The sequence below is a fragment of the Bos grunniens genome, chromosome 9, assembly GCF_055505025.1.
Source record: "Bos grunniens cultivar Pamir isolate PY7600 chromosome 9, Bosgru_T2T1.0, whole genome shotgun sequence".
Taxonomy (NCBI): domain Eukaryota; kingdom Metazoa; phylum Chordata; class Mammalia; order Artiodactyla; family Bovidae; genus Bos; species Bos grunniens.
The window spans coordinates 28,927,185-28,954,394 of record NC_141173.1 but is presented as its reverse complement, the minus strand read 5'-3'; the positions used below and the strand labels follow the sequence as shown (position 1 = coordinate 28,954,394).

The 27,210-nt window shown below is 37.0% G+C and overlaps 1 protein-coding gene across 50 annotated transcripts in view; it reads right to left on the bottom strand.

Annotated features, from left to right (window-relative positions):
- TRDN (triadin) overlaps positions 1–27,210 on the bottom strand; it is a 414,935-nt gene that overhangs the window by 44,149 nt on the left and 343,576 nt on the right. For all 50 annotated transcript variants that reach the window (XM_086317033.1, XM_086317034.1, XM_086317035.1 and 47 more), the window contains 4 exons: positions 25,247–25,285; positions 5,614–5,640; positions 5,141–5,170; positions 881–910 (listed from right to left, as the gene is read on the bottom strand). In XM_086317033.1, coding sequence (XP_086173159.1) covers positions 881–910; positions 5,141–5,170; positions 5,614–5,640; positions 25,247–25,285 — 126 coding nt within the window. The remainder of the gene's footprint in view (positions 1–880; positions 911–5,140; positions 5,171–5,613; positions 5,641–25,246; positions 25,286–27,210) is intronic.

The window sequence follows — 27,210 nt, the reverse complement described above, 5'->3', positions numbered from 1 at the left end:
AGAAACTAGGCTCAAGTTTATGATGAGTTGTCAAGTAAGTTCTGGTGAGAATTAAAGGAATAATATAGTATTGTATATATACATCTAGACTTGGATTTTTGAGTTTGTTGTTATTTAAGAATCCTGCTACATAATTTTTATAACGAAGAAATAACATCCATAGAGCCTGAGGGTTGTTTTTTTTTTTTGACTTGCCTCAGGTGAGTAGCTAGTTGGTACCAGAGCTAGGACTTACACACACTAAATAGCAATGTAAACTTGGAAAGATTGCTCTGATTTAGGTCAATGTTGCCTCTTAATAAAATCATTGTTAGTCTGGGACAGTCTCTTAGTGAGATTACCCAGGGTTTTGCGTAGACCAAACATGGGCACAAATCTAGCTTCAACATTGACTAACTTGGAAATCTTGTCTATTGAACTGTTTCCACAGATACTAAATATGGGTAATAACTGTCATGTTACATGCCTCTCACAGTGAAATGATGAAAACTGAATCTTACACTATTTCTTAGCTCATAGCAGATGCTTGATAAATTCTTGTTCTCTTTCAAGTCCCAGTAGTCTATGATTTTGTGACTCTGGTGTGTTATCAGAAATAAACTCACAAATTAAATATGACTAACACCAGACTTTGAAGAACTCTAAGAAACGTCTCTTGAAACCTGGAGTCTCTGCTGACATTCATTTAAAGCCACATTCCAGATATTTTGCCTATGGAATATCCCCATTCTCACCAGTGCTATAAAAACATATGGAATAATGGAGTAGGGAAAACAATGAGGAGATGGAAGGCACTGTGTAAACCCCCACTGGTGACATTTTAGTTCTAAAATAACAGCAACATTAGCTCTGTATCTATTTAAGAATAAAATATTGTTACCTGGTTTTGCTTCTTTTTTAACTTGTGACTCTGAAGGGAAAACAAAAGACAGAAATTTTAAAATCTGAAAAACATAAACTAGAGCACAAATTCATTTTTGGACGCTATTTTATTTTATTTACCATAATTTGAAAAAAGCAGAATTTTAGTAAAACTTATCTTAGTTTCCCACTGGCCTGCCTGTACTGGACTATTAAACACACAGTAGGTAAAATCATGCTACGTACTTGTCTGTCATTAAGTTGTTGCTACTGCTAATGGATTTCAACCTGAATTTTCTGTTTTCTCAAGATTATTGTTGTAGAGAATAGCCCCAATGTCAACATAAGATAGATGACTTGATGATAGGATTGGGAAGAATATTTTTTGAAATATACCTAGTTGTGATTCAGAAATTTAGAGAATGTTATGACTTGAATTATATGCTGTTGTTGTTCAGTCTCTCAGTCGTGTCTGACTCTGCAGACTCATGGACTGCTGCATGCCAGGTTTCCCTGTCTTTCACAATCTCCTGGAGTTTGCTTAAACTATGTGCTACACACACACAAAATATGTTTAACTCCCGTCTGTTGGGTAGAAGGTGGAGTTTGTAAGTGAAGGATATCCATCTTTAGTTTAGAAAACTCTGAGGACAGTGTGGAAAGTACAGCATGGATTCTCTTCATTGCTTATAATACAATGAGAAAGAGACGATAAACTGAGGAGAAAACTGTCATGTAAGAGGAACCAGTACTTGGTGATTGAGAAAATGCTCACCCTGACTAGACAGTGCACCCTAGAGACAGGACCAAGGGTGTGGCTGGACAGGATCATGGATCCAACCCTCCACCTCAGCAGAAGGCAGAAATAGAGATGTGGTGACGTAGGGAGATCTATGGGGGACCCTCTTGTCCAATGACTTGGATCTTCAGGAACTGAACACAAAATGAGTCATGTTTTTGAAAATTTTATGCAAACAAAAATAATTCTGGCCTGGACAGAAGTGGACAGAAACAGGATGAAATGAAGGAATATCAACTCTAATGGCCAAGCCATGATTCAACGGCTGGGATGATGGGACTTCCTTGGGCAGAGAGGGCAGGACTGTCATCCCAGTGGGCCAAGAGGCCAGGGCCACCATCCCCTCACCTCAGGTCCAGACAACACAGCACTGAATCAAAGAGGGACATTTTTAGGCTTTGATTCCTAATGGAATCTTCCCCGCTATGTTTTGGATTTACTTGGGACCTGTGACCCCTTTTCTTCCTTCCAATTTTTCCCCTTTGGAATGGGAATATACATTCTAACCAGTTTCACATTTTTTTTTAAACATGATATTTTTCTGGTTTCACAAGTGGAAAGGAATTTTATGAAAGAAGAATCATACCCTGACTTTTACCCATACTGATTTAGATAAAGAGATATGAGACTTTGAATTGATAAAATTTTGGACGTATGGATGTGAGAGTTGGACTGTGAAGAAAGCTGAGCACCAAAGAATTGATGCTTTTGAACTGTGGTGTTGGAGAAGACTCTTGAGAGTCCCTTGGACTGCAAGGAGATCCAACCAGTCCATTCTGAAGGAGATCAGCCCTGGGTGTTCTTTGGAAGAAATGATGCTAAAGCTGAAACTCCAGTATTTTGGCCACCTCATGGGAAGAGTTGACTCATTGGAAAATACTCTGATGCTGGGAGGGATTGGGGGCAGGAGGAGAAGGGGACGACAGAGGATGAGATGGCTGGATGGCATCACTGACTCAATGGACGTGAGTTTGAGTGAACTTCGGGAGTTGGTGATGAACAGGGAGGCCTGGCGTGCTGTGATTCATGGGGTCGCAAAGAGTCGGGCACGACTGAGTGACTGAACTGAACTGAACTGATGCTAAAATTATTAGGACTCTTAGGAATGTTGAAATGGGGTGAATGTATTTTGCTACACGTGAAGGACATGAACTTTGGAGGGGTCACAGGGTAGACCTTTGTAAGTTGAATTGTGTTATCCTAAAAGATGTTCTGCAGTCCTAATCCCCAGTGCCTCACAAACAAACAAAAAGTGAAAGTGTCAACTGCTCAATCGTGTCCGACTCTCTGTGACCCAATGGACTATAGTCCATCAGGCTTCTCTGTCCATGGGGTTTCTCAAGCAAGAATACTGGAGTGGGTAGCCATTGCCTCATACCCTGCTGACATCTTGATTTCAAACATCTAATATCCAGAACTGTAAGAGAATACATTTCTGTTGTTTTTAGCCACCTAGATTGTGGTATTTTATTACAGCAACCTCATAACAATGGCGGAGAAGACAATGGCAACCCACTCCAGAACTCTTGCATGGAAAATCCCACAGGCGGAGGAGCCTGGTAGGCTGCAGTCTATGGGGTCACGAAGAGTCGGACACGACTGAGCGACTTCACTTTCACTTTTCACTTTCATGCGTTGGAGAAGGAAATGGCAACCCACTCTGGTGTTCTTGCCTGGAGAATCCCAGGGATGGGGGAGCCTGGTGGGCTGCCGTCTATGGGGTCGCACAGAGTCAGACACGACTGAAGCAACTTAGCAGCAGTAGCAGCAACATAAAAATGGACTGGTTCAAAATTGGGAAAGGAGCATGTTAAGGCTATATATTGTCACCCTGCTTATATAACTTTTATGCAGACAAATCATGAGCAATACTAGGCTGGATGAATCACAAGCTGGAACCAAGATTGCTGGGAGAAATATCAATAACCTCAGATATGCAGATAATACCACACTGATGGCAGAAAGCAAAGAATAACTAAAGAGCCTCTTGATGAAGGTGAAAGAGGAGAGTGGAAAAAGCCAGCTTAAAACTCAATATTAAAAAATCTAAGATCATGGCATCCAGTCCCATCATTTCATGACACATAGATGGGGAAACAATGGAAACAGTGACGGACTTTATTTTCTTGGGCTCCAAAATCACTGCAGATGGTGACTGCAGCCATGAAATTAAAAGATGCTTGCTCCTTGGAAGAAAAGCTATGACAAATCTAGACAGCATATTAAAAAGCAGAGACATCACTTTGCCAACAAAGGTCTGTATGTCAAAACTAGGTTTTCTCCAGTAGTCATATACAGATGAAAGAGTTGGACCATAAGGAAGGCTGAGTGCTGGAGAATTGATGCTTTTGAATTGTGGTGCTGGAGAAGACTCTTGAGAGTCCCTTGGACAGCAAGGAAATCAAACGAGTCATTCCTAAAGGAAGTAAACTGTGAAATAGTCATTGGAAGGACTGATGCTGAAGCTGAAACGTCAATACTTTAGCCACCTGATGCAAAGGGCCAACTCATTGGAAAAGCCCCTGATGCTGGGCAAGATTGAGGGTAGGAGGAGAAGGGGGTGATAGAGGATGAGATGGTTGGATGGCATCGTTGACTCAATGGACATGAGTTTGAGCAAACTCCAGGAGATAGTGAAGGACAGGGAAGCCTAGTGTGCTGCGGTCTGTGGGATTACAGAATCGGATATGACTTAGTGACTGAACAACAACATAATACAAATACGGTTGGGAGACATGAGTCAAAAGTTAACTGTTTTGAAAATCATTGTTGTGTTTTCTTTTAAACAGTGCCTGCTGCCTGCTATTGCCCTCAGAAATGTTCATCTGACTCAGGAACCCCCCAAAATTCGAAGAGTAAGAGCAGCTGTTTCTCTGACAGGATGTTGTGCTCTACAGCAATGAGTGAAAAATAGTCTTTAGTCGTTTGTTTCTTCTGAATGATACAAATTCATCAGTGATTTCATCTTTGTAAATAGGACTTTTTCTAGGAAAAGGTAGTATATGTTTGTTTTATTTTAAAAAGTTGTTCAAGAATAAAATTTTAGTATAATATTTGCACTCGGACAGAATATTTGCAAAAAGAATGCTATGGGGTTTTCCGGGAGGCTCAGCTGGTAGAGAATCCGCCTGCAATGCAGGAGACCCCAGTTTGATTCCTGGGTCCAGAAGTTCCCCTGGAGGAGGGATAGTCTACCTACTTCAGCATTCTTGGGCTTCTTTGGTGGCTCAGGTGGTAAAGAATTGAACTCAGGGAGACCTGGCTTCAATCCCTGGGGTGGGAAGATCCCCTGGAGGAGGGCATGGCTATACATTCTAATGTCCTTGCCTGGAGAATCTCCAGGGACAGAGGAGCCTGGTGGGCTACAGTCCATGGGGTTGCAAAGAGTCGGGCATGACTGAGTGACAAAGCACAGCACGGCACACACTATCTTTATAAACATGGAGTGCAAGTATGAATCTACACATTAAATGTACATACCTGGCTTCTCTTGTTTTTTTACTTGTGGCTCTAAAAATGAGTAAACATTCATAATTATGATTGTATAAAAATATTTACTTCCTATGCCCATGCATATTTTTTATATATTACTTATTATTTTCTAATCATCAATATATTTAATTTTCCTCTTATAATTGCAGCAGATTAATACACACACAAGTAAAGATTCCTTATTACCAACCACAATAAAAATTATTTTGAGAAAACATTGGAAATGTGCCCTAAGGATTTTAATGAGAAATTAATGAAAGGTATTAATTTGTTCATCCAGTGAATGAAAGATGAAGGAAAATTTCAGCATAGTAAATCCTCAAAAATACAAGATAAGCAGCACATTATCTACACAAAATAGTTAAACCTTTGACTTTATGCAAAACACTCAACAATAGAATCAGAGGCTGAGTAAAGCATGCATTTAAGATTTTTTAATATTTGGCATGCACATAACATACGTGGAGACTTGGGCTTGACTTCTTTGCCTAGAAAAAGTTTAAAAATTATTAAAAACAGAGTCATTTCATTGTTATTGGATCAACATTGTGTATGACAGAATATCACATATTTGAAAATCAAACACTGTAGATCCCAACTATCTTTATTTATTGAAATTTTTATAGGATATGTATTTTAATGTCTAAGCCAAGTTACTAATTGAAAAATCATTTAAAATAACAGCAGTTTAGTTTCATGGCACCATCAAAAGATACTTTTTTCACAAACTCTTGTACATAATGTTAACTGTTTAATCTAATGTTAAGGTAGAAGATATCATTTTATTTTGAAAAATTACTTTTAGCCTTTCATTACCCAAAATGAAAAATTCAAGACTGCTGTTTTCATTTCCATTAACATTATAAATATGTTATTTGTTCCAGTATGATATATTATGAAGTGACTGCTGCTGAATCTGTAATTCTTGATGATCTAAAGTATACTATATGAATTTATTGCATATTAGATTCTTAGTGTAAGGGTTCTCAAATTTCTGTGAAAGTTTTTATATATATATATATATATATATTTTTTTTTTTTTTTACTTTGGAGCCATATGATCTCTGTTGGAGATCTATGGAGATTTTTTTGGAGCCACTATTTAACTCTGCTGTTGTAACACAGAAGGCCCTACAAACATTATGTAAATGAATAGACTGGCTATGGTCCAATAAAACTTCACTTACACAAGCTGGTAGCCAGTCTGCAGGACATTGTTTGCCAACCTCTGTCCTACCCATAGTCAGTTTTAACTTTCTCTCTTGTCTCAACAAAGATTTTGACAGCAAACAAAGCACCTTTGATTCTGAATTCCCCTATAAATAGCATTCAGTACCTTTTCATCACTGCTCAACTAAACTTCTAAAGAATGTCACCATTACTTGCTTTCTCCATTTGTTGACTCCCACTTAATTATTAATTCACTATCATCTAGCATCTATTCCCAATGTTACATTTATTAGACATCTGTGGTCACCAATTCTCCTTACTTTCCAATATCAATGAACATATGTAATTATGTGGATCACTTCCTTCTTTCTAAATTTCTGTTCACTTATCTTCTGGGATGGAGGAACATAACATTTTCTACTATAATAAGATAAACATTTATACCACTCTCTTCATTCTTAAAAGTGTCCTAGTGACCTTCCCTTCTAGCTAAGATAAAATAAAGGGACTTGATTTGTTTTCGTACTTGAAACTACAGGAAACAGAAGAAAATTATATACAATAAGGTTGAACAACAGACAATAGAGGGCAGTGACTCTTAAGTGATGAAAAACAAATGCGGTGTGCTGTATGATTATCCCAGCTTAATGCTGTGAGGAGTTGCAGCCAGTTAGTGCAGGCATGGAGTAGATTTGGTGACATCTAGCTGAGAATCTTGAGAAACCAAGACCATGAGAGATCAGCGGTCAGAATAATGTAAAGTGTTAGTTGCTGAGTCATGTCTGACTCTTTGTAACCCCCTGGACTGTAGCCCACCACGGTCTCTGCCCATAGAATTCTCCAAGCAAGAATACTAGAGTGGGTAGCCATGCCCTTCTCCAGGGGATCTTCCTGACCCAGGTCTCCTGTGTTACAAGCAGGTTCTTTGCTGTCTGAGCTACCAGGGAAGCACCAGAATAATGTAAAGTAGGAAGCTAAAGATACTAGAAAGAGATAGAAAAGAGATAAAGTCTGGGGAATTTGTGGAAGGCTCCCTCAAATCTTCAGCAAGAACTGACCAGCATGTGTACATAAGGAAACTACTTGAGGTAGAGGAAGAAATATAAATATTACTACTGCAGTCTATAGTAAGTGTTGAAGTTGGGTAGTGTCAGCCCATCAGCTTTGTTCGTTTTTTTTTCAGTTTTGTTTTGGCGATTCTGGATTTTATTCTGATCCATGTAAATGCAACCCACTTCAGTACTCTTGCCTGGAAAATCCCATGGACAGAGGAGCCTGGTAGGCAACAGTTCATGGGGTTGCAGGGTTGAACGTGTCTGAGCGACTTCACTTTTACTTTATGTAAACTTTAGAATTACTTAGTTAACATGCACAAAATAACTTGCTGAGATTTTAATGGAAATTGCACTGAATCTATAGATTAAGCTGAGAAGAACTGACATCTTGATACTGAATCATCCCCCTACATTTTATAAAGGGACTATCTCACAATTTATGGAAACATTTCCATTTTTTGATTTTTTTCTATCAGAGTTTTCCTCCCTCCATTTTTTTATTAGAGTTCAGCTATCTCTTCCTCAGAAAGCATTATCTGATATGGTTGCACAACTTTTCCCCTTTATGTGCCAACATTATGTTTTGGATATCATGATCATTGTTAAGCACAATCTACTGTCTGAAACATTCATCTTCCTTCTTCATCTGGCTAAATCCTATTGATTATTCAGACCAGCTCTGGGGTCTGTGGTGAGACGGGCCACTCATTTCACTTTCCTCCTATAAGGATGGGCTGCCCAGGCTTGGGGAAGGGGAATGCAGGGAAGGTGGATCTATTTTTCCCATGCTCTTTAATGTATCTTTACTTATTTCTTTGCTTCATTCAGGTATTTTAATCCCTCAGAATCCTTGGCTCTTGTGAAGTTTTTTTCATGCACAGATAGTTGTTCAGATTGAAGTTTCTTGAGAGGAAATGAACATTAGAAATTCCTGTATCACCACCTTGCTAATGTCAGTCCTAAATATTCTTAGCTCTTTTATGTCCCTACTTTCTTATCTTATACATTCAATTATGACAGTATATAATACCAGTTTAAAATATGATGATACTTCATAGGCAAACACACTTGCAGATATATGAATGAATAAAACGCAACTAAATGTCTGTTTATACATGGTCTAAGCCTAAATATTTCCTAAGGTCCATATTTAGGCTGCAATAAACATAAGGATAAGTGCAGAATTATTTTTGGAGGAGCATTCTGTTAAGGCAGCAGTTTTCAAACAGTCACACCACCTGGGAATTTAAAAATGTAAATTCTTAGTCCCATCCCTGACCTTCAGAATCATAAGCTCTAGGGGTAGGCCAGCCCATCAGGTGTATCTGACACATGTTGAAGTTTGAGAACCATTGTTTGATAACCATGACTACATTTGTTAATAGCATTCATTTAACAAAACACTAGGGCTATTTTTTTTTTTTTTTTACAATTCTGAATTCCAGCTAATGGTGTATGTTATATTTCAGCAAACATAGTTTAATTAAAATCAGAGAAAGCCTTCAATAGACTGAGACATAAATGGATAAGCTAAAAAAAGAACATGCTTATGTTGATTATAATGTGTCAGCTTTTCAATATAGATGACAGCAATATTCTACTCAGATGTCTGTGATTGAGATCTGGAAAGTGTGATGTGAAATCAAATTCATATAAAACAAGAATATTTTATTTTTACAAAGAAAACCAAATCATTGTAACTTCGATGTTCTCATGGAAGTAGTAATTGACTCCACATTCACAGAATACATTTCAAATAGTAAGCAGCAATATAGTAAGTATATACAGACATAAATATATTTGTTCATTTTACTTATGGAGCTTTGAGATTTTTCTGTTTCTATTGTAGCTTTTATATTTTCTATATGATCTAAATATATTGAATTGTATTAAAAACAACATGTCAGTGAGTATTTCCCATTACTACCCTTACAATGCATATATTTAAAAGAATAAATGGTCATATTTCAACACATAAAAAAAGGAAACAAATTAAGAGCCAACATAGTCTAAAATATTAGACACATGAATGATAAAAGTCACAGCCTTTTAAAATTATATACATAAAAGAAAAAATAGCCTATCTATATCTATACATAAAGGAATCTTGAAAGTAACATCTGACAAAATTAATAAAATTTTGACCTAGTACAATCAGAAGCCATTTACTTTGTAGGACACTGGGACAGGTAGCGATAAGATATCTTAAGTGTTGGGTCTAATTCTCATTCAGACACTCATTTACTGTGGAACCTTGGCATGGCCATTTAATTTGTTTGGTTCTCCTTTTCCAAAAAGAAAATAAATGTAGAAAGTTAGATTAGATGATTTATAAGATACCATCCAGGTTTTAAAATAATGTATTTACTTTAAATATGAATTTAAGTCTAAATAGTAGATCACTTTTACTAGGAGACAGAATTTAGATGGTCAACCTGAAATGTTGCAGCATTAACTCCTCTTAGGTTTATTGCTCTTTAGTAAGTCTGTTTATTCAATTCCTGATAGATCTTCTGCTGTGGAAGCACATTTGTAAGTATAAGGCAGATTAACAAACCTTGTTTTTAAGACCAGTGATTTTGTTTCAGATATATCTCTTACATAGCTATTTAGTACAGAACAGAAAATGGTTCTGTTGTAGATATATATCTTAGCCCAGAAGAACTACTTAACAGGCACTTTGGCTTTTAAATTGACTTGGAGATTAATATCTAAACTTTGTGCTGCTGCTGCTGCTGCTAAGTCACTTCAGTCGTGTCCAACTCTGTGTGATCCCATAGACGGCAGCCCACCAGGCTCCCCCGTCCCTGGGATTCTCCAGGCAAGAACACTGGAGTGGGTTGCCATTTCCTTCTCCAATGCATGAAAGTGAAAAGTGAAAGTGAAGTCGCTCAGTCATATCCGACTCATAGCAACCCCATGGACTGCAGCCCAGGCTCCTCGGTCCATGGGATTTTCCAGGCAAGAGTACTGGAGTGGGGTGCCATTGCCTTCTCCGTATAAGGACCTTTATATATGCCTGAATCAGTTCAAAGATCCTATTACATTTTACCAGAAGTCACTATTTAGTTACATGTTTCAATAAGTTTTTAAACTTTTAATTATCAAAATTAAAATGGAAAAGTATAAATGTTAAATATATAAAATACATTGCAAAACCCTAAAAGGAAATCTTCTCTTATTTGTATATGAACTTTTTCCTATAGAGGCAACTTATCAAATATACTGTGTAAAGTTACTTGGTTGAAACAATAACACAGTATTATTTATCACAAATATATTTTTAGAGATTTAATGAAAACAGAGAATTAGCATTATTTATGTAGTGTTGGAAATCAGGAAAACAAAATACAATTAAGGCTTTTAAAAAAAGCTTTTAGTTTTCTAGAAACCATTTGGTAAGCAAGAATTGCCTTTAACACTTGAAACTAAATTTCCAGAATAATTTTATTTCATAATAGAGAGAAATGCATTATGGAATACAAGAAGTAATATATTGTTCATGGCATTCTTTAAAAGTAGTATATTGATATAGTGTTTGGAAAGGTCTTTAAGGTCTACTGTGGTTATGTACTTTCATGGATACATGAATCCAGAGAAATTTATATACAGAAACACTTTTTTTTTCCCCCCAGCTTCATTGGCTTTGCATTGTTCTAAGTCTTCTAGGCACCAATTAATTCATTAAACTTCTTGAAGCTGTACTAATAAAGTTCTATGGAATCTTTTCAGTTATTCAAGCATCCTGCCTCTGACAATTCTATTCTCACAATGCCTCCTAAATAGTTTATATTTTGCCTCAAATGTGTGGTGATGGACCCTTTGAGTCCTACTTCTTAATGTTCAAAAGAATTTAAAGTGATGTTGATGAAACTATTTAGCAGCAAATGTTTTGTTTGCACCAAGAGCAGGTATGAGAGATTAGAGGAAGTTGGAGAAGGAAATGGTAACCCACTCCAGTATTCTTCCCTGGAGAATCCCATGGACGGAGGAGCCTGGTAGGCTACAGTCCACGGGGTCACAAAGAGTCAGACATGACTGAGCGACTTCACTTTCACTTTCAAGAGAAAAGCAATATAAAGAAAGTTAAGAGAAGTAATAGAATCATTTTGAAGTCTTTTTTAACGTAGAACTTAATATAGTGGTGATGTCACACCATAAATATCACACCATAATTATTCAACTATTCAGTCATTCATTCAGCAAGTGTTGACCCAGCATTTAGTACATGTTAAGCACTTCAGTCCCCCAAGAATACTTAGCCTATAGAACTCACCTATTAATTGAAACAGAATTATTACAAAAGTGTTTAATTCTGGTGAAAGTCATGGAAATTAGATTTGGTTGAAATGCCATGCTAGGTTCATCTCATTCAAAGGGCATAGAAAATTGTATCAATTCTAGATATGACACCTATCCTTTGAAAGGTTGGAGAAAAATATAAAGAAATAAATGGACTTATTCCACTACTGACCCACCTAGCTAACTTTCTAAAGAAGAATGTATATATCAACAGGAAATTCAAACTTAATAAATTCAAAAATGAATCATGATCTATTATTCTCTCCTGTAACCAAGTTCTCTATCTTTGTAAATGGTACCACATTCCACCAACAATTTCAACCAGGAAGCTAGAAGTCACCCAGTATTCTCCATGCTCTGCCATCGCTATTTAGTTGTTCAGAGTCCTGTTCCTTCCATTCGATAAACATATCTTGAGTGTAATTCCACTTGTTTATTTCCTCCTCAGTTTGTGCCTCTGTTATAGCCTCAAATATATCCTTTTCATGCTCCAGTTTTCTTTTCATCTGATGTCCTTACCCCCCTCTTGCCACCTTTCACCATATCATGCTCATTTATTAAGATAGCTCAGCTCTTGTCTCCCTCACAAAACATTTCTTGACCTCTTTTCATGGTGGGTTAAATGCTCCTAATCTGTACCAAGTAAAAGAGGAGAGTGAAAAAGTTGGCTTAAAGCTCAACATTCAGAAAACGAAGATCATGGCATCTGGTCCCATCACTTCATGGGAAATAGATGGGGAAACAGTGGAAACAGTGTTAGACTTTATTGTTTGGGGCTCCAAAACCACTGCAGATGGTGACTGCAGCCATGAAATTAAAAGACGCTTACTCCTTGGAAGGAAAGTTATGACCAACCTAGATAGCATATTCAAAAGCAGAGACATTACTTTGCCAACAAAGGTCCGTCTAGTCAAGGCTATGGTTTCTCCAGTGGTCATGTATGGATGTGAGAGTTGGACTGTGAAGAAAACTGAGCACCAAAGAATTGATGCTTTTGAACTGTGGTGTTGGAGAAGACTCTTGAGAGTCCCTTGGACTGCAAGGAGATCCAACCAGTCCATTCTAAAGGAGATTGGTCCTGGGTGTTCTTTGGAAGGAATGATGCTAAAGCTGAAACTCCAGTACTTTGGCCACCTCATGCGAAGAGTTCACTCATTGGAAAAGACTCTGATGCTGGGAGGGATTGGGGACAGGAGGAGAATGGGAAGACAGAGGATGAGACAGCTGGATGGCATGACCGACTCAATGGACGTGAGTTTGAGTGAACTCCGGGAGTTGGTGATGGACAGGGAGGCCTGGTGTGCTGCAATTTATGGGGTCGCAAAGAGTCGGACACTACTGAGTGACTAAACTGAACTGAACTGAACTGAATCTGTACTCTATGTATCCAGTGTAAACCATCACTCCTTGCATTGTGATTATTTGCAATACTTGTGTGTGCTGTGTGTTAGTCACTTCATTCATGTCCTACTCTGGGACCCTATGGACTGTAGCCTTCCAGGCTCCTCTGTCCCTAGGATTCTCCAGGCAAGAATACTGGAGTGTGTTGCCATGCTCTCCTTTAGGGGATCTTCCCTACCAAGTCTTATTATTTGTAATACTTAGTAATTATTTACTCATTTGTCTTTTCCAAATAAACTATGAGATTCACTAGGCAAGGACTGAAACTCTCACTTTAGTGTCCTTTACACTTGTTTATTATCTCATATAGTTCACAATAATTGTGTTTAATGAACAAGGGATTATTAAATTCTGTATCAGTGGAGGGTGCTCTCTTGAGTAATACACACACTAAACACGTTCCCACTGATGACCCATTGAAGATGCTACTAAAATATTTGGAAAGGGTTTACAAAAAATGGAGTTCTTTAACTCTGTGACCCTGCAATAAAACATATTATCAAAGCAGAAATCTTCCATTTTTTTCTCCACATAGGATATTTTTCAAATTGTATTGTGATCATCTTGCTTTAGGATACATGAAAAAACATGTGAAAGTCTGTGCAAGGGATTTCTTATTAATGTGATTATTTCATCTAAAAAAAGGAAAAAATTTACTCTGTTTAGGTGTGACTGTTGTATAGTTTGGGCCTGGAATATAGAATGCACTGAAGAGCATTTTAGATTTATTAGCACCACCTGGCACAAGCATGTTTTAATTATTTTTTACTGAACTATATTACTTTGCCAACAAGGGTCCATCTAGTCAAAGCTATGGTTTTTCCAGTAGTCATGTACGGATGTGAGAGTTGGACCATAAAGAAAGCTGAGCTTCGAAGAATTGATGCTTTTGAACTGTGGTGTTGGAGAAGACTCTTGAAAGTCCCTTGGACTGCAAGGAGATCCAACCAGCCATCCTAAAGGAAATCAGTCTTGAATATTCATTGGAAGGACTGATGCTGAAGCTGAAACTACAATACTTTGGCCACCTGATGCGAAGAACTGACTCATTTGAAAAGACCCTGATGCTGGGAGGGATTGAAGGAGGGAGGAGAAGGGGACAACAGAGGATAAGATGGTTGGATGGTATCACCGATTCGATAGACATAAGTTGAAGTAAGTTCTGGGAGTTGGTCGGAGAAAGCAATGGCACCCCACTTTAGTACTCCTGCCTGGAAAATCCCATGGATGGAAAAGCCTGGTAGGCTGCAGTCCATGGGGTCGCTGAGGGTGGGACATGACTTGAGCGACTTCACTTTCACTTTTCACTTTCATGCATTGGAGAAGGAAATGGCAACCCACTCCAGTGTTCTTGCCTGGAGAATCCCAGGGACGGGGGAGCCTGGTGGGCTGCCGTCTATGGGATCGCACAGAGTCGGACATGACTGAAGTGACTTAGTAGCAGCAGCAGTAGCTGGGAGTTGGTGATGGGCAGGGAGACCTGGCATGCTGCAGTCCATGGGGGTTGCAAAGAGTCGGACATGACTGAGAGACTGAACTGAACTGAACTGAACTGAAACTATATTACCCTAAACACCCTTTCATTACATCCTGATACTTTAAATGGGTCTTAGGTGAAAAAGTAAGACAGTAAGAAATGAGCCTCCATTATGATGTAAGCTCAGTGAGATTCCATCCTTAGTTTAAAGATCAGGGCATTGATTAGGGCACAGTTTAGGGGTGGAGCGTTTGTGAGGAGAACACATTAAAATGTTTGAATTTGGATAGGCCTGTTTAAAGTTGGCAGGCATGGCCTCAAAGGAACCATTATTTTTGCCATGTTAGTTATTTGTCGTATCAATTTCAGTTCCAGAGCTCTAGAATATTATATTCTGAAACCAGGATGTGAGAATAGAAGAGACAATAGTTAATATTATTTCATTTTAACTATGCCCACATAAATAGTCTCATTTTCCTTTCTTAAGATGTTTTGGATCAAAAAGAGATTGAGGATAGGCTCAATTAATTAATAAAACTAGTATACTTTTGAATAGCAAAGAAGATATAAACTAAGCAATATATTAACATGGGGGAAAACTGAATTTTTTGTAAATTTTATAATATTCTATCAGAGTAACTCACAAATTAGCCTGGAGTTAGAAATCTTTCTAATAGAGTTGACTTCTTAACAGGCAAGTGTTTAAAAAGCTCTTGAGTTTTTTTTTTTTTTTTAATTTAGAAAAACAGATCATCAATTTCCTCTGGGGCAACTAATAGAGTCTTCATTAGTGAATTGCTTTTGCCACCCTTAAAGCTCTCAATTCAAATCTCATTACTAACACCTTCCCCAATTAGTTTTTGGAGTGGGTTGAAATTGGGAAGGACAATTTTCAGTGAAAATTTTACATAAAGGGCAAAAAGAGCACTTCTTTATTACCATAAATTACAGAAGGAAGAAAATCTTTCTGAAGAAAACATAAAAACTAAAAATTATGTCTTTTTAAGGAGTTTAAAATATGTACCTTGAAGCAATATCTCTAAAGAAGATGAAATATCTAATTAGTGGTGCTTTGTTTACACTAATACATAAGTAGAGTTTAGTAATTTTAAATGAAGCCATCATTATTCCTTTTTGTCTTGATAGAAAGGCCTTTCCTAGGATTCATGAAGCATGAATCTTTCAACCAGCTGAGAAAAATCGTACCTGTCACAGATTGATTCAGAAGTGACTAATGGGACTGTGCTTGATTGATTGAATTGGCTAAGACATATTTCATCTCCCAGTCTCTAGAAGATACATTTCACCAAAAAAAACTTAAGACTACAGTACTCAAGTCATTATTATAAATCAAAAAGAGAAGATTTTAATACAGAAGTGGTCAACATCCAAAGGTCAAACAGGAAAATGGTTATATCGTTTTTCCACAAAATAAAAATTGCTTATCTGAAAGCCAATCACTTAAAAAATCTCAGATTTTTAAAAGACTATCAAATTTTAATTCTGGAAAATTGTCTCATGTATTTATTAGCATAATTTATAGCTAACACACTAAATGTTTATAGGTCCCCAGACCCAGGCTAAGCATTTTCAATAAAATACTGTAACATTTAGAGTAACCCTCATGAACTCACTTTCTCATTTTAACAAATTAGGAGACAGGCTTCCAGGTCCATTTGACTGAACAACTAAACTCTTACTACATTTGTTTATTCAAAAACATTTACTGTATTTCTTACTATGTGCTAGAACACATGTACGAATGAAATAAACCAACAAAGTCCTGCCCTAAGGAACATAGAGTCTACTACCCCAATTTGTTATCAGTTAGTATTATCCACATTTATCTAACAACAGGTGTACCACCACTCTTAACTTTTTTTTCCACCACTACCCCCATCATCTCTATTTATATTTTACTGAGAATAGAATGATAATACTGTATTTGAGGCTTGAAATTAGGCAGAAAAATATTATGTTGAATTGACCAAAAAGTTTGTTCAGATTTGGCCAACCTAATTTATCTGTGATGTGTTGGCAAAAGGAAGGTAAACTATATTTTATGTTACTTTGAAGTCAAATAGGACAACTTGTGAAATTGTAAGTAATTTGCTCACTGCCATAGAAATCAAGTTGAGTATATGAGTGTGGTCATCATTAATATGTTGAAAGAAGCTAGGTCATCCCACCTGTGAATTTTGTAACCTGGGAGTTCACTTCATTTTTATTCTGGTACATTGCCTGTAACTTCAGCAAAATAATGAAACCTAAGTCACAAAATTTTATAGAATTGATTATATTATGCATGTATATGATTAAATCCCCTTGATCTTTTAATTAAGTGTTCCACCAATATTGGTTATTTTTCCATTTTCTAGGATTTGGATTAGCTGGCATTCAATAAATGTCCTTGAACTTACATGGTAAAAATTATTTCAATTTTCTTGATTTCTTTGTGGTAATAATCCCTTTCAGAATATTATAATGACACATACCTACTGACAACTCAATAAATATTAGTTTACAGTAGGAACAATGGTTGACCTACTGCATTTGCATGGTTATCTGTAGGGATATTTAAGAAGTATTTATCACTAATGCCACTTATCAGTGATTAGTTAAGTTTCCATGTCCGCGTAATTTTAATACTTTTTTTTTTTAACCTGAAAGAATATTATTGCCTCCTCCCCCAAGAATTTACAGTAGAATTTTTTGTCTCCTTGATGTGGGAAAAAATAAAAGGAAATTTTGAGATAGCAATGCCTGGGTATAAATTTATTATTTGTGTTAGCATATCTTCATTGTTCTAACTGTAACATTATTTCTAGTCTTTCTCATTCAGTTTTTCTTCTTTTTAAAAATCAATGTTGTCACTACTTAAAAAAAATTGTATTAGCTTTGATCTACTGCACTATGGTAAAATTAAAAAGATACTGAAATATATTTATATTACATTATAATAGACATAAATTAATACAGTAACCAATTGGAACTAAGTTCTGTAAAAGATATAGGCCAGAGATACTTTGATAACTGATAGATACAAGGACATCCTGTTTTCTTTGACTGAGTCATTCATCCACTGTATCAATATCTTACCCAGCTGGTAAAATAAGAAGACTGTTTACCCTTGCCATTCATGTCCTTCAAGCAAAATTTAAGTTTATTTATTTATTATTATTATTATTTATTTATTATTAAGTTTATTTATTTATTTTAAGCTCAAATGAATGTGCATTACAAGCAGTGCCCATTTGACTGTGCGTTGTTGGGAGAAAGGAATGATTGACTATTTAGTCACTTTCTGGATGACCTAAGCCAACCAGTGCTCAGAAAGTGTGACGCCCTTGTTGCTAGTTAGAAAGAAACCATTCAAAAACACATATGCACTTTGCATAAGCTAAGTTTATGGAGAGAAGACTGATGTATTTCTTGGAGATAAGGGCAATCATAGATGCCTATGAATTATATAATAGTCTTTGTCAAATTTTAATGTGCATACTAATAACCTCAGGGACTTACTAAAAATCCAAATTCTTATCCAGCAGTTATTGATGGGACCTAAGATTCTACATTTCAGCAACCAGGTGATGCTGATGTTATTTTGTGAACCACCCTTTGAATATCAAGGGTACAGATGATAATCATGTTTTTTTTTTTTGCTTTCATAGCTGTTGAAGGCACTTTCACATACATTATATCACGTGATTTAACAATAAGTCTGTTAGATTTGCATAGAATATATTGCTGATGAGAACTCTATTTAATAAGCTATGTTTTGTTTTGTTTTGTTTTGTTTTTTTCTGGAAGTCACGTACGGATGTGAGAGTTGGACCATAAAAAAGGTTGAGCACTGAAGAATTGATGCTTTCGAACTGTGGTGCTGGAGAAGACTATTGAGAGTCCCTTGGACTGCAAGGAGATCAAACCAGTTAATCCTAAAGGAAATCAGTCCTGAATATTCATTGGAAGGACTGGTGTTGAAGCTGAAACTCCAATACTTTGGCCACCTGATATAAAGAGCCAACTCATGGTAAAAGACCCTGATGCTAGGAAAGACTGAGGGCAGAAGGGGGCAACAGAGGATGAGATGGTAGGATTGACTAATGCCTCCCTTTTCAGGAGGATAATTTTGGTGACCTGTTGTAGCTATGGTGGCTTTTGAGTGACTTTCTGTCTCCCCTGAGAAGAAGACTGCATAGCTCACAGCAAAGATAATACAGGAGCTGAAACACAAAGTTTGAAGAAATCCATTCAACAAACATGGCTATCACATGATATGCTAGAGAAAAACATGTACAACAAGACCAAGGCTGGAGAACTGTGTGGTGTGTGTTTACAGATAGAGAAAAGGCGGGAGAAAGTAAGTTTTAATATTCTGCTCTCACTTCAGCTCCATATCAAAAGCATCTTACCTGTTTACCTTGCCTCCAGTTTTGGCAGTGAGAAATGCAGTAACAGAACTTTGAAGATTTTGTTTATGAATGTTAATTTTCCTGATAAAAAATTACTTATGCAAATATTTCTGTTTTTAATTACATTGCTACTTATAATTAATGCCTATTGCTTCCTGAAAAGAATATTTAGCTATTCTTCACTTACCTAATAAAATGCATGTCCTATTTGCTATCATTTTAGTGCCTAATAATATGGGATCTTCCTGACCCAAGGATGAAACCCAGGTCTCCTGTATTGCAGGCAGATTCCTTACTATCTGAGTCATGAGGGAAGCCCCATATGCCATGTCAAAAATAAATAATTGCTACAATGTTGACTCAGTTTTAAAAAATGTTGTCATCTTTTGTTGCTGTTTTATTTTTAACACCGTTGGTTAAATGTTGTAGTTTCTGCCAAATAAAAGGATTTTTGTTTTCTTTTGAGGAATAAGAGATGATGAACATGGTCAGATATTATCCAAAGGTTAGTACAATATGAAGAAAGGAAACTATGCCCTGTGTTTGGCAATGAACACATTAGTGGTCACCTTTCAGAAGAGATTTTAGGACAAAAGAGTACTCAGCAGAAGCATCCTCACAGACCCTCAGCTTTAATTTAATCTATCCTTTCAATGTTTTCTCAAAGGTGGGAGGGGGGCTATATAAGTTAATGCCCTCCACCTATATTGTGTATCCCAGACCTTGATCTGGGACAGCTCACTTGGAATTAATATCTCCCTCTGGATTTCATGCTCCTCCTTTCCCTAGAATGCTCCACCCTATCACAGATATGAAAATGACAAACACAGCTCATTGATTCCACCTGCTGGAATATAGTATTTTGCCTCCTTTGAACAGCAAACTCCTGAAAAAAAGTAGTTGGGGTGTTCTACTTCCACTTATTACTGATAAATTCTCTTATTAATTCCTCTAAACTGCTTGCTACTTCCACCCCTTTACTAAAAATGCTCTCTAGTGATGATCCAGATGGGTGGGGTGGGGGCAGGGTGGAAGGGAGGTCCACGAGGGAGGGGTGTGTATGCATGGTGTAGGTTGAGTCACTAAGTTATGTCTGACTCTTGCGACTCCGTGGACTGTAGCCTGCCAGGAGTTCATGAGATTTCCCAGGCAAGAATACTGGAGTGGGTTGCCATTTCCTTCTCCAAGAATCTTCCTGAACCAGGGATTGAACCTGGTTCTCCTGCATTGCAGACAGATTTTTTTACTGACTGAGCCACCAGGGAAGCATAGCCGATTCATTTCATTGTACAGCAGAAACTAACACAACATTATAAAGCAATTATACATCGATACAAAAATAAAAATGCCTTCAAGTGGTCATAAAATGACAGATTTTCGTTAAATATAAGGGCTTTTCTCAGGTATCATGCCCCTTGACTTTCCTGTGACATTAAGACTATTGATTTTTCTATTGATCCTTTTTCTTGAACGTGTCTGGCCTTTAGGATGCTGATACACTGTATCCCTATCTTCCAGGTAACACACTCTCCTTTTTGACCTGTTCTTTTTCTTTTCCAAGAAGCTGCCCTTCATTCTCTTCTCTTTTCTCTCCAAGTTCTGGTTTCTTGAAGAAATCCTTCTCAGCTTTGGCTTCTAACTCCAAATCTCTAAACTTACGGATACATAGTGTGAGGAATCAAAGTGAAATTTCCCTATTGCCCAGTGTTGCTAGTACATCTCTCTCCCCGCAACCTGCATTTCCTCTGCAACTTCTACCTTTGATCACCTTCTCCATCCTTTCAAGGTTGAGACCTAGGAGTTTTACATATATATATATAGGCTTCCCTGGTGGCTCAGAGGTTAAAACATCTGCCTGCAATGCAGGAGCCCTGGGTTCGATCCCTGGGGCGGGAAGATCCCCTGGAGAAGGAAATGGCAACCCACTCCAGTATTCTTGCCTGGAGAATCTCATGGACGGAGGAGCCTGGTGGGCTGCAGTCCATGGGGTCACAGAGTCGGACACGACTGAGCAACTTCACTTTCACTTTTCACTTTCATATATAGCTAATGTCATCAATTTCTAGCCTCTTCCTGTGAAATAGGTTGACACTTACAAAAGTAGTGATATTAATTACAGTATAGAGTGTGGTTGTGATTGTATATACTCAAATAATTGAAAGGGTGTATAACAAGATGTTATTAGTATTTTTCAATGAGTTGCTAGGTCCTGTGATTTTTAAAAACTTAATTCCTAATAATTTCACACAGAATATTAGTCATGGCCATAAAAAAATATTTAAAGTAAACAATTCACTTCCTTACTGCTGCCTCTCTCTCCCTATCAATTTCACTTGCCTTTACAATACTAGATTACTATCAAAGCTCTTGAGTTGAATTTATGATTCAAAATTCTTCATGTAGAACTTCACCCTGCATGGCATTCTAAGACTTAGGATATGACTCTCTTCTCATTCACCTTCTAATCATCCAGACTTTTCACCCTGGTTTCCTAAGTCCAGTTTTCTAGATTTCCAGAACCATGCTCATGTGTCTACACATCACTGCTGCAGTCTTGGCATCCTCTCTTCCTCTGTGGCCCCTGGAATCTACTTTGGTTCTTGGTCCTCTCCTCACTGTCTCTTCTCAAGTCACTCTCATCCCTGCCTCTGACTAACTCCTGAATATAACTCCCATTTATTAAATCTGAAACAAATAGAAAACATCAACTCAGTTTCTTATTAACAACTCTACCAGGTGGGTGTAATGACCTTTCTTCAATAGATAAAATATTGAAACTCAGAAACATGAAGTAATTTAAGTCACATCCTTAGCAAATGGCAAGAGAGTAAAATTCATATTTTTCTTCTATAAAGTTGGCTTCCACCATGCTTTATAGTCACCTTCCTGTCTCAGATGCTCTTGCATACTCCTAAAATCCCAGCTTAATCCATCATCTCCCTGAAGTTTCAATGATTAGCACAGACTATAGGAATGCCCCCTCTCTCTAAACTCCTAGAGACTCTTCACTAATTTAACTAATTATCTAAGAACCATCTTTCAATAATTCATGTCTATGTCTTTGGTTAGACTCTCTTGGGATGGGAAACATCACTTGTTTCTAAACTTTGTTTCACCAAGCACAGTTCTTAACATATGGCAGTGATATTAGCATAATATATATTGTTAACAAATTGTGAATTGATCATGTTTTATAATAAAATATGTCATTAGTTCTGATTTCTCTTTCCTTTTAGGAAGATGAAAATAAATATAACATAAAAATAGACAAAAATATTTAATGTAAAGTACCTGATGCAAAGAACTGACTTCTTGGAAAAGACACTAATGTTGGGAAAGATTGAAAGCAGGAGAAGGGGATGACAGAGGATGAGATGGTTGGATGGCATCACTGACTCGATGGACATGAGTTTGAGCAAGTCCAGGAGTTGGTGATGGGCAGGGAAGCCTGGCGTGCTGCAGTCCATGGGGTTGTAAAGAGTCGGACACAACTGAGTGACTGACTGACTGACTGAATAATAGGGAATTTATAGTGCATATATTGGAGAAGGCAATGGCAACCCACTCCAGTACTCTTGCCTGGAGAATCCCATGGACGCAGGACCCTGGTAGGGTGCAGTCCGTGGGGTCGCTAAGAGTCGGACATGACTGAGCGACTTCACTTTCACTTTTCATTTTAATGCATTGGAGAAGGAAATGGCAACCCACTCCAGTGTTCTTGCCTGGAGAATCCCATGGACGCAGGAGCCTGGTGGGCTGCCGTCTATGGGGTCGCACAGAGTCAGACATGACTGAAGCGACTTAGCAGTAGCAGCAGCAGTGCATATATTACTTTTTCCATTATATATCAAAAGTAAAATAAGCCATAAAATACAGTGTTGTTTATAGGAATGGGTGACATGATGCAACTTTTAACTGACCAGCAATTTTTCGCTGACACCAGTAAGCGTGCTTACAACAGGAGAGCAATTTTTATACATAGCTTTTCCTTTTTTTAGATATATCTAAAGCTCAATTATAATTTTTGATATTAAGATTCAATGTATCATTTTGTCTTTATCATGTACTTTTTTCACTGTTTAAAATTGCTCATTTTTCATTTATCATCCAGAGAATGCATACTTTCAGATTTTATGCTGTGGCTTAGTCACTCATATAGTCTGTGACCCTATGGACTGTGGCCCACCAGACTCCTCTGTCCATGGGATTTCCCAGGCAAGAATATTGGAGTGGGTTGCCATTTCCCTCTCCAGGGGATCTTCCTGAGGCAAGGATCAAACCGTGTCTCTTGCGTCTCTTGGCAGGTGGATTCTTTACTACTGGTGCCACCTGGGAAGCCCTTCAGATTTTATAAAGTCACTCAAATGATTATGCTCATTCATTAAAAATACAAAAACACTTAAGCAATTCCTTTTGATATGTTGGCAACACTTTTGATACTAAGGAAAATAATTCAGGTTAATATTTAACCTATACATGGAATGGTGAAGCAAGAATTACTTAAATGTATGTTAAAATGTGTAAAAATGTGCTCAAGTATATGCAAATATTTTAAAACCAATTATACAAATTTCTGGACTGGATGAAGCACAAGTTGGAATCAAGACTGCAGGGAGAAATGTCAGTATCCTCAGATATGCAGATGACTACCACCCTTTGGGAGAAAGCGAACAGCCTCTTGATGAAAGTGAAAGAGGGGAGTGAAAAACCTGGCTTAAAACTCAACATTCAAGAAACTAAGATCATGGCATCTGGTCCCATCACTTCATGGCAAATAGATGGGGAAACAGTGGAAACAGTGACAGAGTTTATTTTCTTGGGCTCCAAAATCACTGCAGATGGTGACTGCAGCCATGCAGTTAAAAGATGCATGCTCCTTGGAAGAAAACTATGACCAACCTAGACAGCATATTAAAAAGCAGAGACATTACTTTGCCAACAAAGGTCCATCTAGTCAAAGCTATGGTTTTTCCAGTAGTCATGTATGGAGTCATGTATGTGAGAGTTGGACCAAAAAGAAAGCTGAGTGCCAAAGAATTGATGCTTTTGAACTGTGGTGTTGGAGAAGACTCTTGAGAGTCCCTTGGACTGAAAAATCAAACCAGTCAATCCTAAAGGAAATCACTCCCGAATATTCATTGGAAGGACTGATACTGAAACTGAAGCTCCAATACTTTGGCCACCTGATGCGAAGAACTGACTCATTGGAAAAGACCCTGATGTTGGGAAAGATTGACTGCAGGAGGAGAAGGGGACAACAGAGGATGAGATGGTTTGATGCCATCAGCGACTTGATGGACATGAGTTTGAGCAAGCTCCAGGAGTTGGTGATGGGCAGGGAAGCATGAATGGCATGCTGCAATTCATGGGGTCACAAAGAGCTGGACATGACTTAGTGACTGAACTGAACTGAACTGATCTGAATGTCTGCATGTACACTGTATCACTTTCACTCTAAGGAGACATATAGATATAACCTTATTGCATATGTAGATACAGGTGTGTAAATATCTTCATAAACATCTTCATATAGATAGTTTATATCTTTATCTTCATATAGTATATAAAATATTTGGAATGGAGTTAGCCCTAGAAAGATTGTAATTAAAAGAAGTTTTCATCAGGAATTTTAGTGTTTTCTTCCTGTCCTTTATTCTATAATGTTCCTTCTTCTAACTTTTAACACCTGTCTTAAAAATGACAAGCTAATCTCTTGTCTTCTTTTCTCATAAAAATTTTCAGGAAGTCTCTTTTAAAAGTACTCCTATTTTCAAATTAAAGGTCAGTAATACAATGGATTACCTCTCCTAAAATATGTGGATATTCAAATAGTAAGGGAGAAAATGATTGAACTTTTATGTTAAACCATATGAAACTACTGTTTTTTAGGTAAAAGATGTTCAAGTGTAGGCGATTCCATAAGGTTCACCCAATTATAAGATTTAGGCATTTGTCACAATCTGGCTACATCCTCTGAAATTCAGATTGTCCCGTTAGCACTTTGAAAACAGTATTCAGTTGCCCACTAGATAAATAAGGAACAGCATATGTTAACAGGTCCAATACTTGGACAAACAACTAAAATCTGCTACCAGAAAACAGAATCCATATTAATTTTAGCATACATCTGTTTATTACTTATTACAATGAAAATATATGAAATACACAAGTATTTTTCAATGTTTTCAGCCTTGGACAACCTGGTCATAACACCAGCCTTGTTCATGATAAACAGAATATAAATTAAAAGGTAAATCTCGCAAGGTTTCCTTACCTGCTTTGGGCATCTTTTCATCTTTTTTAACTTCAGGTTCTGGGGTAAAACAAACAAATTGGAAAAAAATAAGCATTTTTAAAAAATCAGTACTAAATGGAATAATAGGCAGGCTTTAATAGATTTTTCTCATTTGTTCTCAGTTTCAATTATAGTTTCATACTTTAAACAATATACAATGGAATATGTATTTGAAATAAACTATAAAGTAACTTAAGCAAAAGTACTTTGATTTAAATTTCTATTAAAAACTGAAAAGTTTTAGTATACTAATCAAGAAATTTGGCATTATACTAATCAAGAAATTTGGCATTCTGTCTTCAATAAGAACCATCTATTATGATTCATAAATTCTCTTAGCATTGCAGATAAGAAAATTAGCCAAAACTGCTCAGGAAAAAATATGTTCTAATTTTTCCTAATTTGACCAATTTAAGCAATTTTCTATTTTTGAAAATATACATTGAATTCATGGAGCTCCACCTGGTGGTTAATTTAATCATTTCAAACTGGTATAATTGTTTTTACTAGTATTTGTTATTAATTTTATAAAAATAAAAAAATGGCTTAACTTTGGTATAATAATATAAACACATTAAAATATTGTCCTTTCTTACTGTCCTAGGACAATGGCATTTGTCTATAAACTCTGCATTCTAACTTAATATAAGTATAGGATAAATACATAGTGTTTTGAGTTATCTTCATGACATTATCCCAACCACTGTAATAATTACATATTTTCATATTTCCCAGTCTTTTCCCTTATTTAAACAATTTTGCCTCCGTCTCAGAGTTCTCCTTTGTTGGCATAAATTCTTGTTTGATTAATGGAAGGGTTCTGGTACATTACAATTTTTCCTGCTTTCAAACAGCAGAAAAACTGAGCTCGTGGTTGAGCTATTACTGAGTATAAATTTTGTGTCAGGCATAGTGCTAACTGGCTTTATTTAGGGCTTAGCCTAATAGGGTCTATTTTCTAAAGTTATGATTTTTTAAAACATAAAAGCTCGTTTGCTTAACTGCAGAATTGGCTGTAATAGAGAATTGCATAGCCATTGACACCCTACTTCCTGTAACACTTGAATGCACATCCTGTGAAAAGTGATTATCGGTACTATTGCAGGTCCACACTCCCTGGCACGTATCTCTCTTTTTCAGTTAATACATTCATTAGCTGGGGAAGAAGTGGAGTTGCTCAGTTGTGTGCAACTCTGCAATTCTGTGGACTGTAGCTTACCAGGCTCCACTGTCCATGGAATTTTCCAGGCAAGAATACTGGAGTGGGTTGCCATTTCCTTCTCCAGGGGATCTTCCTGACCCAGGGATCGAACCTGGGTCTCCCACATTGCAGGAAGACGCTTTACCCTCTGAGCTACCAGGGAATCCCATACACTATTTTAATGTTTCCTATGTGCCTTAATGTTATATAAAGTTTTGTAACACATTTTTTTAAATTAAATTTTTGTTTGTTGTCTGTGTACTGTCATTAGATTTTAAGTTTCATAAGGGCAAGAGCTGTGTCTTGTTTATTACTCAAATATCAGTATTTGGTCAAATATCTAACAGGTGGTATTATGATCAATAAATATTGTTGAATGAATGGCTGAACAAAACAAATTCAGGCAAAGAAATATAGAGCAAAAAAATATATAAAAAGATGAAATGCTCCCTCCTGTGTATCTGTAGTCCTAGAAGAAATTGATTAATCCCATGGTTCTAGAGTTAAAGAAAAATTCAGTGCCCTAGGATGGGGTCCATAGGCATTTTGTTCATCATGTAGAACTGTCTGTTTGAAAGTTTTTCTTCTCACTGTACACTTGTTTTTCTCCCCTGTCAATCACATTGCCACTATAATCTTGAAATGGAACCATTTTAGCCTTGATGCTTGTCAAAAGATCTTCTATAAAAAATAAAAGTTGTGGGGAATATTTTTATCATCTATGTGCACAGTACAATCAGAA